At 37.4% G+C, this 13,389-nt stretch overlaps 1 protein-coding gene across 1 annotated transcript in view; it reads right to left on the bottom strand.

Annotated features, from left to right (window-relative positions):
- Positions 1-13,020, bottom strand: part of LOC5518000 (bromodomain-containing protein 7) — a 49,944-nt gene extending 36,924 nt beyond the window's left edge. Inside the window, exons 1-12 of the mRNA XM_048720760.1 lie at positions 12,824-13,020; positions 11,562-11,785; positions 10,748-10,893; positions 10,344-10,369; positions 8,515-8,587; positions 8,255-8,399; positions 7,689-7,799; positions 7,014-7,168; positions 4,243-4,351; positions 2,529-2,598; positions 1,584-1,685; positions 1,007-1,142 (exon numbers count right to left, since the gene is read on the bottom strand). Of these exons, the coding sequence (XP_048576717.1) occupies positions 1,007-1,142; positions 1,584-1,685; positions 2,529-2,598; positions 4,243-4,351; positions 7,014-7,168; positions 7,689-7,799; positions 8,255-8,399; positions 8,515-8,587; positions 10,344-10,369; positions 10,748-10,893; positions 11,562-11,785; positions 12,824-12,875 (1,349 nt within the window). The 5' untranslated portion in view covers positions 12,876-13,020. The remainder of the gene's footprint in view (positions 1-1,006; positions 1,143-1,583; positions 1,686-2,528; positions 2,599-4,242; positions 4,352-7,013; positions 7,169-7,688; positions 7,800-8,254; positions 8,400-8,514; positions 8,588-10,343; positions 10,370-10,747; positions 10,894-11,561; positions 11,786-12,823) is intronic.
- Between the last annotated feature and the right edge of the window lie 369 nt (positions 13,021-13,389).

Raw genomic sequence — 13,389 nt, 5'->3', positions numbered from 1 at the left:
GAAACTCTAGTCACAGGTTTGAAATACCCCGTTTCATATTCGGAAAAGCTGATTATAAGGACCAAAACGGCAATGTCATCAACGACAAACCAAACACCTTCAACGAAACCCTATGCTGCCGAAACAAGTGCGACAGGGCGAAGATAAAGTCGGCCCTCAGAATGACTCCACACTACCACGCCGACGGCAGCAAAAGCGAAAGTGAAGATGACAGTGAAGAGGAAAGTGGAGGCCATACTCAGTAGCCCGCGGGAAATCCCCTGATTCGCTCCTAGGAATTAAAATACTATTGCGTTGCCATGACTCCAAGCAAACCTAGAATACAACAAACACGCCCAGACTTGCCCGCAGGGAATCCCCTGACTGGCTCCTAAGAATTAAAATTCCAAGAATGTCACACAACAGCCGTAACCATAGGATTGTATCCTAAAATGAAATCCGCACACACCGCACGGATTCCACGAAATGAAGAAAGCATATAGTTCCAGTAATTTATTCATAAGCTGACACCAAAATCTTTTATCATATAGTTTCACCAAAATATGATACCATATAGTTTCACCAAAATCTTTTATCATATAGTTTCACCAAAATGTGATACCATATAGTTTCAACAAAATCTTTTACCATATAGTTTCACCAAAATATGATACCATATAGTTTCACCAAAATCTTTTATCATATAGTTTCACCAAAATGTGATACCATATAGTTTCACCAAAATCTTTTATCCCGTGGCTTCACCAAAATCCTTTATCATATAATCATGCCAGAATATGATACCATACGCTGGTGAGTAGTATAGGCTTGGCTGGTTTTTGCGCTGCGCTGAAACCACCAAGTACTATACTACTCTTATTCTTAACAAGATGTTTTAAAAAATCTAAAACTAGTGTTGTTAATGTCTATTAAATATACCCAGTTTGTAAACCCAGATGGGCCGCCAGAAGTTATTTGCCTGCCCCCTTCCAAAACACCCTCCCCCACTTCAGTACTGGTCCCTTACCTCCGGGCGTACTGTATTCCAACATCATTGCCATATGTGCTGTACAGGAGGTCCGACTCGCCTTTACTGATGGTGGCTCTGGACGAGTCATACGTTGGTGCAAATGAGCCAAACGGGCCATACATCAAATAGGAGACTATTATTGAATAAAAAAGTGTAAGTGTAAATTTTGTTAAATTTAAAAAATTGAAGTTTTCATGAATTTAGCAAAAAGATTATATTATTGGACAAAAAAGTATGCAATATGCAATGAGACAATCAAAAAAATTATTTGAGTGAACATTGGTGGGTTTTACGACATACAGTAGCACTGTTGTATCAATATTTGTTTCTGTGGTAAGCAGACCTCCAAAAAGTTAACCCATCTTATCTTCAAGTGATTGTGTACATTTGTGTGCAAGAAAGCCACCGTTAGCATTGACTGATTCAGGGAAGTAATTAAATTTGGAGTATAAATTTTCTTTTTGATGCTTATATCAAAATTTAATTACATTATTTGCTTCTTAATGTTAATAAAAATAATTATGAAGGTGTGTCTGTTTAGGGCTCTTTTTAAAATTCTCCCATGCGTACAGACCTGGTGTTGCCTTGTTCCTCTTGTCCTCCTTGAAGGTGGCCGTGATATGTGAGCCGGTAGCAACCTTGCCAACAACAGTGCCCAGGTTGCATGGTAGAGATTCTGGTGACAAAACTAAAATAAGTACTTTATAGGAACAGGGTCCCCCAAATGTATCTCAGCACCGTGGTGACATTTTAATTTACACGTCATATGACACTATCAGATGCTTTTTATAATATAACTGCACACCAATGTTTGAATCATGGCTATGACTGGGGATTTTTCCGAGTTCATGTCTTGATTCAAATTCGAATCACAGTTAGTTGAAATAATTTCTTTCTTGTTTTCAGTCTTCTTGGATAACGACACTAAACCGAAGGTCCCGTCTCTTCAAGCTGCAATACACTAACCTGAATCTACAGTAAGGATTGTAAAAGACCAAGAAGTGACAGTACTAGCACACACTAACAATACACATACAGGGGCAAAGAAGTATAATTATAGATTTGTATAGTGCTAAAAAAGACATATACTAATAGACATTTCGAGGCTACTTTCTCACAGTGACTGGTGGCAACTGAAAAAGTAATCTTTATATCTTTTTTAAAACTATTCAAATCTATAACTATACTTCTTCGTCTGATAACAAGCGCTACAAGCCACTTACAACATACTGAGTATGCATAATGCGCTTGAGTTTGAGCTTTGCTCTGTTGTCTGCTGCAGGTAGTAGTCATTACAAAAAAACTGTTGTACACGTTACCTTGGCTACTATCAGGATTAATGACTGTTGTACATGTTACCTTGGCTACTATCAGGATTAATGACTGTTGTACACGTTACCTTGGCTACTATCAGGATTAATGACTGTTGTACATGTTACCTTGGCTACTATCAGGATTAATGACTGTTGTACATGTTACCTTGGCTACTATCAGGATTAATGACTGTTGTACATGTTACCTTGGCTACTATCAGGATTAATGACTGCCAGGCTTGTACTACCATCTTGACCACGTCTGAGGAAACCAATCTGCAAACATTAGAGATGGAGGTAATTAATAGAATGAATGGCTTGGCAGAGCTATACAGGTTATAATGATCTCCTCTAGCTCAGTAAGAGCTGATCCATGCACTTATTCTAAAGACGGCAGTAAAAGTGTCTTTATTTTGCACTGATAATGAAAATGGTATATCACAAAAGTCTGGAAATACCCTGCTAGAAAAATTTCCTTCCTGTTCATTTCAAGCAGTTTGATTAACAGTATCATGACTCACACATAAAAAATAAATTTAGCCATTGCCTAAAAGCGGAGCTCCAAACAACCAAATCTTTGCTAATTTTCGCTTAATAATAAATATTATTAAAAATATTAAATATTATTATATTTCTGTTTTTGATGACGTCAACGATGTCACAGATCACCCGATATTTCGGCGTCGGGGTAGTTTTAATTTATTGATGTCATCGATGATGCCACATGACCATCTCATTGCACCCCACTTGAAACACATCACACCTACCAAGTTTTGTTGTCACATTCTAGTGACGTCATTGATGACATCACAATCACATGACCATATTGGTGCACCCCCCATAACACCTTCATGACACATACCAAAATTGGTTGTTATATGATGTTTTGCCCATTAGATATGGATATTTTTGTTCTTAATGAAATCGTAATAGTTTTGCTTTTAGTGACGATATCGATGACGTTACAAATCACGTGACCACTTTTTGCAGCCCCTTGACACCTACATGACACCTACCGAGTTTGGTTGCCATACGATGTTTCCTTTGTGAAATATAAATATTTTTTATTTTGATGAAGTCAGCATATTTTTGCTTCTTGTGACATCGTCAACGAGGTCACAATGACGTGACTATATAGTTGCACCCCCTTGTTACATACATGACACACGCCAAGTTTGGTTGTCATATGGTGTTTCGTTTAGGAGATATGTATATATAGATATGATATCGGTTCACCAAAAACTGGAATTCGACTCTGCCAAATTTTTGTTTAATAAGACTTCTTCAGGGCAGACTGCCCTGAAGAAGTCATATTAAAGACGAAAATTTAGCAGAGTCGAATTCCAGTTTTTGGTGTATTGTATTCATTGTTCTGGTAGGAGATCACAACAGTTTGGGCTTGTTTATTCTATTAGATATGACATCGGGATAGTTTTTCTTAAAGTGATGTAATCGGCACTGCCCTTGACACATACATGACACCTACAAAGTTTGGTTGTTATGTAATGTTTCTTTCAAGAGATATGAATGTTTTTTATCTTGATGACATCAGCATATTTTTGCTTCTAGTGACGTCATCGATGACGTTACAAATCACGTGACCACATATTTGCACCTCCCTTGACACATACATGACACACGCCAAGTTTGGTTGTCATATGATGCTTTTAAGGGATGGACGGACATCGCGCCACGAAAACTCAAGTCGATGGGTTACCAATATTTGTTATCATATTTGTTCTATATACCACTTTTTCTTAGGTATGGGGCTAGGCTAAAATGCATAATGCCTAGTGCAACACTGCCAGCAATTCTAAGGGGTTCAGGTGTAGTAAGACAGATAATATATGCTTTCTAGTGGGTGCTCTCATGAGAACAACAGACTTGATTCAATGGCATTTATCCATGTTATACACCTACCTTGCTATTGGGGTATTTCTTTTTTAGTTGTGCTGATATGCGCTTGGATACCTCCTGCACTTGTGCTAAGATTTTGCGTCCTGCAGCAGAAGTCTTGGCATGATCAGACCTTAGACAATAGCAAAAAAAAGAAAAACACATAGGTCATTTAACAACATTTGGAAAAATGCATCCTTGAAAACAGGGTTTCATTTATCCTATAGTTTAAATCACAAAAGCGCTTGTAGGAGCTTTGTGAGCTATCAGGGCTCCTGTTGAATGCAGAATACCTTTTGTGGCTATCTGAATGGGCATAGCTTGGTATTTTATGTTTTTAATATTGGCATTTCTACAGCATCTGCACATATTGTCTCAATACGGAAAGCTGTAAGATTGCAAAATGCTTAGCTGTCCTTTTGATACTGTACTGCCACAATTTTAGACAAAGCTGGCTTTTTTATTCACAAGTGAAATAGTTGAGATGACTTCAGCAAATACAAGAAAAGGTCACCAGAAACACAAAGATATAAGAAAAAAAGCTATATAAAGGCATTGCATTTTCAATGATGTTTCCAAATTTTTTCGTACTTTAAGATGAGCTGGTTAACTGATTGATATGTGACCCAGCAAGGAAAAACGTACACTAGAGAAAAAGGATTTAGGCTATGAACGAAAAATATTGTTCAACGGATTATACAGAGCGCTTTTACGAAATTAAAAACGATATCAGGTTTCTATGAGAAACTAGCTTCGATTTTTAAGATCGTTTCTCCGAAGTCAAGATCGTTTGTTCAATGGCAATATTGTTCTTCTGATAAAAATATTGTTCTCCCTGTTTTTAATATCGTTCATCACCGAGGTTAACACCCGAAGCCGAGAGTGTTTTTTTTTTCGATTTAAAAGATGTTCCTCCGAAGAAGAGATCAGCTTCACGAAAACAAGAACTTCTTTCCGGGATTTGAAAAACGTTTATCAGTGCGAGAAAACCTTGAAGGCAAAAACGTTCTTCCGATTTTGATCGCTACCAAAGAGACAACATTGCTCTGTTGAGAAATGTGTAGTTCCAGAAAATATCCATACCCCCCATGGAGGGGGTTGGAGGTATGACCCCCCACCCCTCTGAAATTTCCAATCCCTGGAAAAAAAATAAATGCAGTAACTGTTGAGGAAAAAGGGCATTTACCCCCCCCCCCCCCACCCCTCTGGAAATTCATGGGCGTTTCAACGCCCCACCCCTCCAGATATTTTCTGGAACTACACAATGCTTGATTTGTTAATTTTAATTTTGAGGTATATTTCAGCATTAAAGCTGCAGTTTAACAAGTTCATTGTTGTTTTGCAAAGACAAGTAAAATTTAAAAGCCGACTTGCTTTCTTAGTTTGTATCAATATAAATACTTTACCTATCGCGATGATCGTAATGGCAAATTAAAGCTCAGATATAGAAGATTCTTTTTAAGGAGGTGTTATTGATGCGCGAGTTTTTGAGCATTTCGTTGTTTTGAAAAGACATTTCCCTGATAATATCAACAGCCAACTCGCTTTCTTAATTTGCATACGACGCAAACAAATTGATTGTTGATCTTTACAGATCGCGACTATCCAAATGGCTAAAGAAAGCTGATATATAGAGGACTCTTTTGAGAGAGGTCTGTTTGATGCGTGAGTTTTGTAGCAAGCAAGAACAGTCATATTGTTGTCGTCACCGCTAACATGTTGTTGTATTGGAAAGACAAATAGAGTCGACTTGCTTTTTTATTCTGTATACGGAAAAATCTTCCGAATTATTAGAATGTTCTCCCTAACTTCAAGATAACGGATCATTTGAATTTTAAGAGAACGACCTTCCGAACTTTCTGAATTTTAGAGAACGATCTTCCGAACTTTAGAGCATTTTTTCGAGTTTAAAGGGAAAGAACTTCCGAATTTAAAAAAAAAAACGTGCTTCCTATTGTGCCCCGGGAACAAGATCGTTTATGAAAGATACAACAAAGCAACATCATTCCCTCATTATAGAAAAAGCTGATCCTCCAGAGTTGCCCAAAAACGTTTCGCTAGTGTGCGTTTTCCCTTGCCGGTTTCCATTTATGGATGTAATTGATATTCTATTGCTAAGACCTATAGACACGACAAAGCAAAAAAATGGCAAGTTTTCCCAAAATATGGTCTGGTTAACTTAGAGGTTCCTTATGTTGTGTAAACCAAAATATCAAAAAATGTTTTTTTGTAATGGATTCGTCTTCGAGATGAGGTTTGAAGTGCAATTTTCAAATATTCAATGTGAATTCTCCTCCTTTTTAGGGAGAAGTCGGGCTCTGTTCAGAAATAAAGCCAAATTTGCTCGCTAATATCTAAATTTCATATCTTCTTAATTTCTTTAAAATTTGGAATTAAGCTTCAGGGGAACACCTTGTATGCCGAATCTTGAGCTTATATATTAAGAGCAGGGTGCGAACGCACCCCCCACAACGACCGAAGGTCCACTTTCAGTTCCCAATGGACGTGCTATTTGTAGACAAAACTATAAAGCATAAGCTATAGATCACTCTGGTATGTAGCAAATTCCGACAATAAACATCCCGTGGATATATTGCAAAGACAAAAAAAAACCTTTTTTTATTCTTTTGGGGATGGTCAGATTTTTATCAGAGAACTCATTAAATCCCCCCCTCCCATAAAAAAATCAGGTCCACTTTTTCGGACTTCGCACCCCCAAAGAAAAATCCTGGGTATGGGCCTGGAGAGTTAGAAAATTTCATGCCCATTTTTTTGCTCTGTCTATAGACACTTACTTTGATTTGGACTTCTTCTTTACTGACTGCATTATCATGCAAACCTCAGAGTCCACAGTGTCAACATCGATGGGCTCATCTGATGCCACACCCCTTCCGTCATCCATGTCTGGGACAGGGAAGCCTATGCTGCGGTACATGTTTTTAATGCGATCCTAAAAGATATGAAAAGGTCAGAAAAGGTATGTACAGCATTGATTTGGTCCTTAGAGTTTTTCTTGTCAATCAACCATTCCTTTGTTATCGCCACCCATGTATTTGGTTAAACTCAATAGTGGATGAACGTCCAATTTTCATTTGTATTCATACGCATGTATAATTTAGTGCAAGTCTTTGAAATTGTGGTCACTTTTATAAACGAATGATACTCAACCACTGTCAAGCTTTTTCCCAAACTATCAAACTTTTTGGATCAAAGAGCCAAAAGAACCAAAAAATAGTATCTCAGGATCTGGTAGGATATACCCCTGGTAAAACTGAATTACCATGTGTTTGAGAACAACAAAACAAGATTTGCTATGTTTGTCTAGTTGGATGGCTCATAGCAAGGAGAAACAAATAGAAATACCACTGTTGTACTGACAGTTTTACCAAAATACAGAGACAAATTTTAGAAACACCACAATGTTGTTGGACCCTATGCTTCCTTACAGTGTAAATGCAGGGTACACTTACATTGGTCATCATCTTAGCTCCAATCTGCATGATGCGTTTTGCTGCCTTGAAATAAATGGTATCGGGTGCATTGTACACCATGGCATTATTGCACATCAAATAAAAATCATCCTGTCAAAAAAAAAAGTACATGAGCTTGAAATTTACTACTACCCTACTGCATCTTGGAGTATTTACACTATAGGATCATATGAAGATGACTACATTAGAAGAGGCACATCCAGGCACTGTATCCTTTCTGAGGGGAAGGTAGGGATGGTGGAACACCCATTTATAAAACATAATGGCAAAGAATCCCCCCTGTTTTAAAAATGTGATAATATACTGTAAATATTGGAATAATTTCGATCCTAGCACCCTCTATTAATAACATCCTCATTTGTCACCATTGATAACATAGCATTTTTTTATGTTTGTAGGGTCGTGTAAATAAATACCAAGCTGTTGAGCCATTAAATACCGTCATTGTTTGATTTCACAGCAACAGTGTATACAGTATTATTAACTTACAAGCATATGAAAGTTTGTTCTTTACACCGTAGAATAAACATAGGGAGGTCACTCACTCGAAATGCTTCAATGGTGGTGTAGGAGTTGGAGTCAATCTTTGTCTTAATAGTACTGAAGTCCATTGGGTGAGTGATGACACGGGAGTAGCCAGGTGCTATGGCATCATTGACTGGATAGGCAAAGAATCCTTGGATGTCCTTACTAAAGGGGAGAAAAAACATAAAATGGAATTTTTTAAATAGCTTTAGACTAACAAAACTCCACAGAACATAGAGGGTCTAGGCAAAAAGTCAAAGTGCATCACAAAAATCCCTACCGCTGTAGGGTGATATGGAGATTTTCAAGGCAAAGTTGAAGAGCTGACAGTTCAAGCTTGTGCTTTTTCTTGGCTGAAAAAAAAAGACACAAATATTTTTTTTTCATTTGGCCAATGTAAATTGTCACCTTCTTTTTCTAGACTATTAAAGCTATATTTAAGTGCATCTGAAGGAATAAAAGCAATATCCTCCAAAACGGTTCATCCATCGATATCTAATATCTCCTATGATAGAAAAATCTTAATTACCAAAAATCCCCGATTTCGCATAACCCCCGATTTTTTACAGCCTTTTGAATATACCAGTCTGTAAAACACCTCACGGATAAAGCTTGAGTTTGTGCGAAATGATCACCATATAAGGAGAATTTTGAGAGCTCTACATGCGGCGTCTTCACCTTGCAACTTAAAGGACGTGGAAATAAAAGGCTTTTCCTCTTGGTAGCTGGCTTAAAATGTAAATATAACCTTATACAAATCTAAAACGTATATCTTGCTTGCATTTTAAAATAGCCACTTATTGATAATTGAATAGATTTTGCAATTTTGAAGCCATTACCTTTGCATCACTCACGATTCTACTGTTGTCAAACCATTTAGACAGCTGACAAGCTTCTCCCCCAGTTCCCTTCCTGTATTTTTCGATAATTCGACAGACATATATCATTTGTCTGCAAATGCCTCGTCTTGGTATGGCAAAAATACGTTGCTGTATTGTTGTTGAGTCGCTTTCTCTGTCTCGATGTCACTGGCATTGCTTTCTCACTCGGCAGAGCTTGTTGATTCACAGGGAGAGGCGCTCATTTTCGTGAATGAAAATGCAGACTGCGTGCGAGCTGACAAGTTTGATTTTCGCGCCACACACCCGCAATACGTTTGTCGGTCAGCGACAAAGGTGTTTTACAGACTGGTATATTCAAAGGGCCGTAAAAAAATCGGAAAATAAGGGAAATCCAGGATTTTTGGCAATGAAGATTCTTCTAGCATAGGAGATAGATATCGATGATTGAGCCATTTTGAAGGATATCGGTTTTATTTCTTCAGATGTACTTTAAAATAAGCTCTACATCACTGGAGGCACTGCCCAGACACATAGCTAGATATGAATTGGATATGAATTTATGCATAATTTCTTTTTTAAGAAAAGACTGCTTTCATGTTGGTTGAGGGAGGTGTTTGTGCCTCTTAAATTTTTCCTTTCATGGGCTGAAATCAACAAATGTGTATCTGCTTTCTCTAAAACAAATTGAAGATAACACAATGTTGCCTGAAGCAAAGGTAGAAAATGGAGTATGCAGACAAAAAATAATTACATGGTCAGTTTAGACTTGCCACTATGATCCCCATCATGCCTTAGTATATAAAAATTTAAAGAAAAAGTATTGGTTATTTGGAAATATATTGGAAAGTTCATAAAATATTGGTCTGTCCATAGTGTTTGTTAAATAACTTTAAATTGGTTACATAAATCGGTTTAATAACAGTAGCACATCAAATACGGATGATTAAAATATTATCCTCAGAAAACAGTACAAAATTTGAGACTACTAGACATCAATTTTATAACAAGTAAATTATAAAAAAAGCTATAAAGCATTACTAATGAGCCGCCTTAAAAAAAATGAGTTCCACTCATTTGTGGGTAAATAGACAAACAAATCTTTAGTATTTTTCTAGGCTTTCGCTAACAGCAAGCTTTTGATAGAAGCAAATCCAGGTTATTCTAGTTATGATGTTATAGATGGATCTTCCTTCTAAAGATAAACTCATAGATAAGGTATGCAGTTTTATACCAATTCACCCCCTTTGTAAAACTTCTCAGCACCAACCTTTTTGCTTGTGAGTAGCTCCTTCTCTGTGTAAAAAATGAACTCAGAGTATTAGATCCTAGTCTTGAACAGTGTAGATTTCACATTGCTAACTTGATGATAAAAAATATTCAATGTCGAATAGACAGTCATGTACAGTACAAATAGTTGCAGATTTAACAGAAGGTGATCTGTTACTACGTAACATGCAATACGTCAGCAAGTTGTACACACCTCATTGGTGGCTCAATAGGTCTGTTCTACATAACATGCAATACACCAACAAGTTGTAAACACCTCATTGTTGGCTTAATAGGTCTGTTACTACATAACATGCAATACATCAGCAAGTTGTACACACCTCATTGGTGGCTCAATAGGTCTGTTACTACGTAACATGCAATACACCAACAAGTTGTACACACCTTTTTGGTGGCTCAATAGGCTTGATGTGGATCTTCTTGATGGGATGTTCCACGTCCATGAATGCCTCTCCCTGGATCTCCATTTCATGGCGGTCTCTCTTGCGTGAGCGATGACTTGAAGATGACACAGCAGGTGAGGGGCAGGCCTGCGTTTAATTCATAAATTGAGTTGGCTAAACAGAAATTCCATCAAAGTACTGGTAGTCATTGCCCGTTACAGTAAACCGTCACAACTGCCAATCATTTTACTAGTAGTTTGTTTGTAATTTTAAATAAAAGTTTCAGTAAATCTAAATAACTTTAAGCTTGTTTTTATTTACTGTGCGCTGATCAGATTGTCGATCGAATATGCCACAGCTTACAGGCCCGTACCCAGGATTTTTCTTGGGGGTGCAAAATCCAAAAAGTGAGAAATCTGAAATCCGAAAGAACAAAAAGCGATTTCTTTATGCCTTTGCAGTATCTCCACTGGATGTTTATGTCGGATTTGGCTACGTACCAGAGTGATCTAGCTTATGCTTTATAGTTTTGTCTACAAATAGCACTTCCATTGGAAAACAGAAATATTGTTAGATACATTTGGCCGTTGTGGGGGCGTGCACCCCCCCTGGGTACGCCCTGGCTTGTGCCTGAGGTCTGGATCTCACCCTGTTGCCTAACTCTGTGCCTGTAAATACAGTTCTTTTTTCAAAGTTTGTAACTGTTAGATTTCAACCTTAATTCCTATAGTTGTATAAATGGCATGCAATTCAGTTGGGTACTGCAAGAGGGTTTATTCAACATTTTATTATTATTATTATATTATTATACTCACACTTGAGCTAGCTGCCTCAAGTTTATGCTTTTTCCTTTCCTTTTCCTCAGATCTTTTCTTCTTCTTCTTATCCTTTCTGTGTTCTTTTGACTTCTGCTTCCCTCCCGAGGACTTGTCATGGTGACTTTTCCTCTCCTTGCTCACAATTGCCTCCTGCCCACCATGGACCTTGAGGACAAGTTTTATGGGTAACTCGGATGAGATGTCTGATCCACATGATCTTTCTAAAAATAATAATTACAGTAATAGCAATAATTTTCAAATAGAGCATCCTATAGCCTCAACACTCTTACATTTTAAGAAAGCAAAACCAATTTATTATAGATATATTTGATGTCATAAAATAAATGAATAAAATAACAATACTAAAAACTACTACAAAGGACTTTTTAAGTTGCTGTCAATAAAATTGTTAAGGAAATAAGCCTTAAGTTGAGATTTAAAAAAAGAACTACAGATTGTCAGCTCTTTAATGTCTCAGGGAGATACAGCGTACAGTAGTTTCACAGGCACACATACAGAAGAATGTCAGTCTCTACATCGAAGATAAAGTTACAGTTGACAACTGAAGGCTGGATGCGTACATACATGGGATATGCTGGCAACAGCTGACATGTTAATGCTTACAGTAGTTTCTGTAGATAGTGCAAGTATACAAACAATAGGGGACTTGTGTTAAACGATTGTGTGACTTTTTTGGGTGGCAAACTAGTATATTTTGTGTATACTTACTTGGAATTGGGATGTTATTTTAGTTTTTTATGTTTTGGGCATGTGAAATTTACATTTGAGCACATTTGTTTATTGTCACATGGGGAAGGCTCCACTTCTTGTAATAAATTATTCTGCAAACTCTTGCAAATGACTTTTATTCAACTCCTTAACCAAATTCAAAATTCTTGGCCAAATTACATCCAAGTATTGGCCAATGAAATGTATTGAATTGGGGCCATATTGTGCGTAGTTTGTTGATTGGAATCTCTTGTAGGGAGTTCACAAGATACTGAAAAAATCACAGTAATAGTAAACGTCAAACGATCGAGAGATTTTGAGTCGTACAAACGGAAGGTAACAGAACGACACTGATACGAGGGAGAAACATGAGATGCTTCGTTGATATACTGACAAAAAACCCGTCATTGACTAACTAAACCTTACAAGTATAAGCAAATGGATAAACAAAATAGCATGGGCAAAAAAAAGTCACCCGGCTATATCTAATAAGCAACATAACAAAACTGACTATAAATAACATTAATTACCTTCTAACTCTCCGGAACGTTTGTGATGTTTCTTGCTTTTGTGCTTTCCCATTATCAAAAAGATATCTACCTATTCCAGAACAAATACAGAGGTTTAAGCGCTGTGTTATTTGAGACAAAAATTTACACGCTTGCCACCATTTTGTCTTTTCTTCAATGGGTCGAGCCCGCAAACACAAAGCGGAATTACATTCTTGTAGCCGGTAAGTACTTTAAATACGCAAACTGAAGTGTATCATATAAGATATCCCACACATACAAAGCTATCCACACCATACACAGCTATCCACGCCATACACAGCAATCTACACTATACACAGCTATCAACACCATACACAGCTATCTACACCATACACAGCTATCCACACCATACACAGCTATCCACACCATACACAGCTATCTACACCATACACAGCTATCCACGCTATACACAGCTATCCACACCATACACAGCTATCCTCACCATACACAGCTATCCCCACCATACACAACCATCCACAGCCATACACAGCTATCCACACTATACACGCCATACACAGCTATCCACACAATACACAGCCATACAC

The sequence above is a fragment of the Nematostella vectensis genome, chromosome 13 (genome assembly GCF_932526225.1).
Source record: "Nematostella vectensis chromosome 13, jaNemVect1.1, whole genome shotgun sequence".
NCBI classification, from domain to species: Eukaryota; Metazoa; Cnidaria; class Anthozoa; order Actiniaria; family Edwardsiidae; genus Nematostella; species Nematostella vectensis.
Note: the sequence above shows the minus strand (reverse complement) of the source record. Positions and strands in the feature narration are given on the sequence as shown.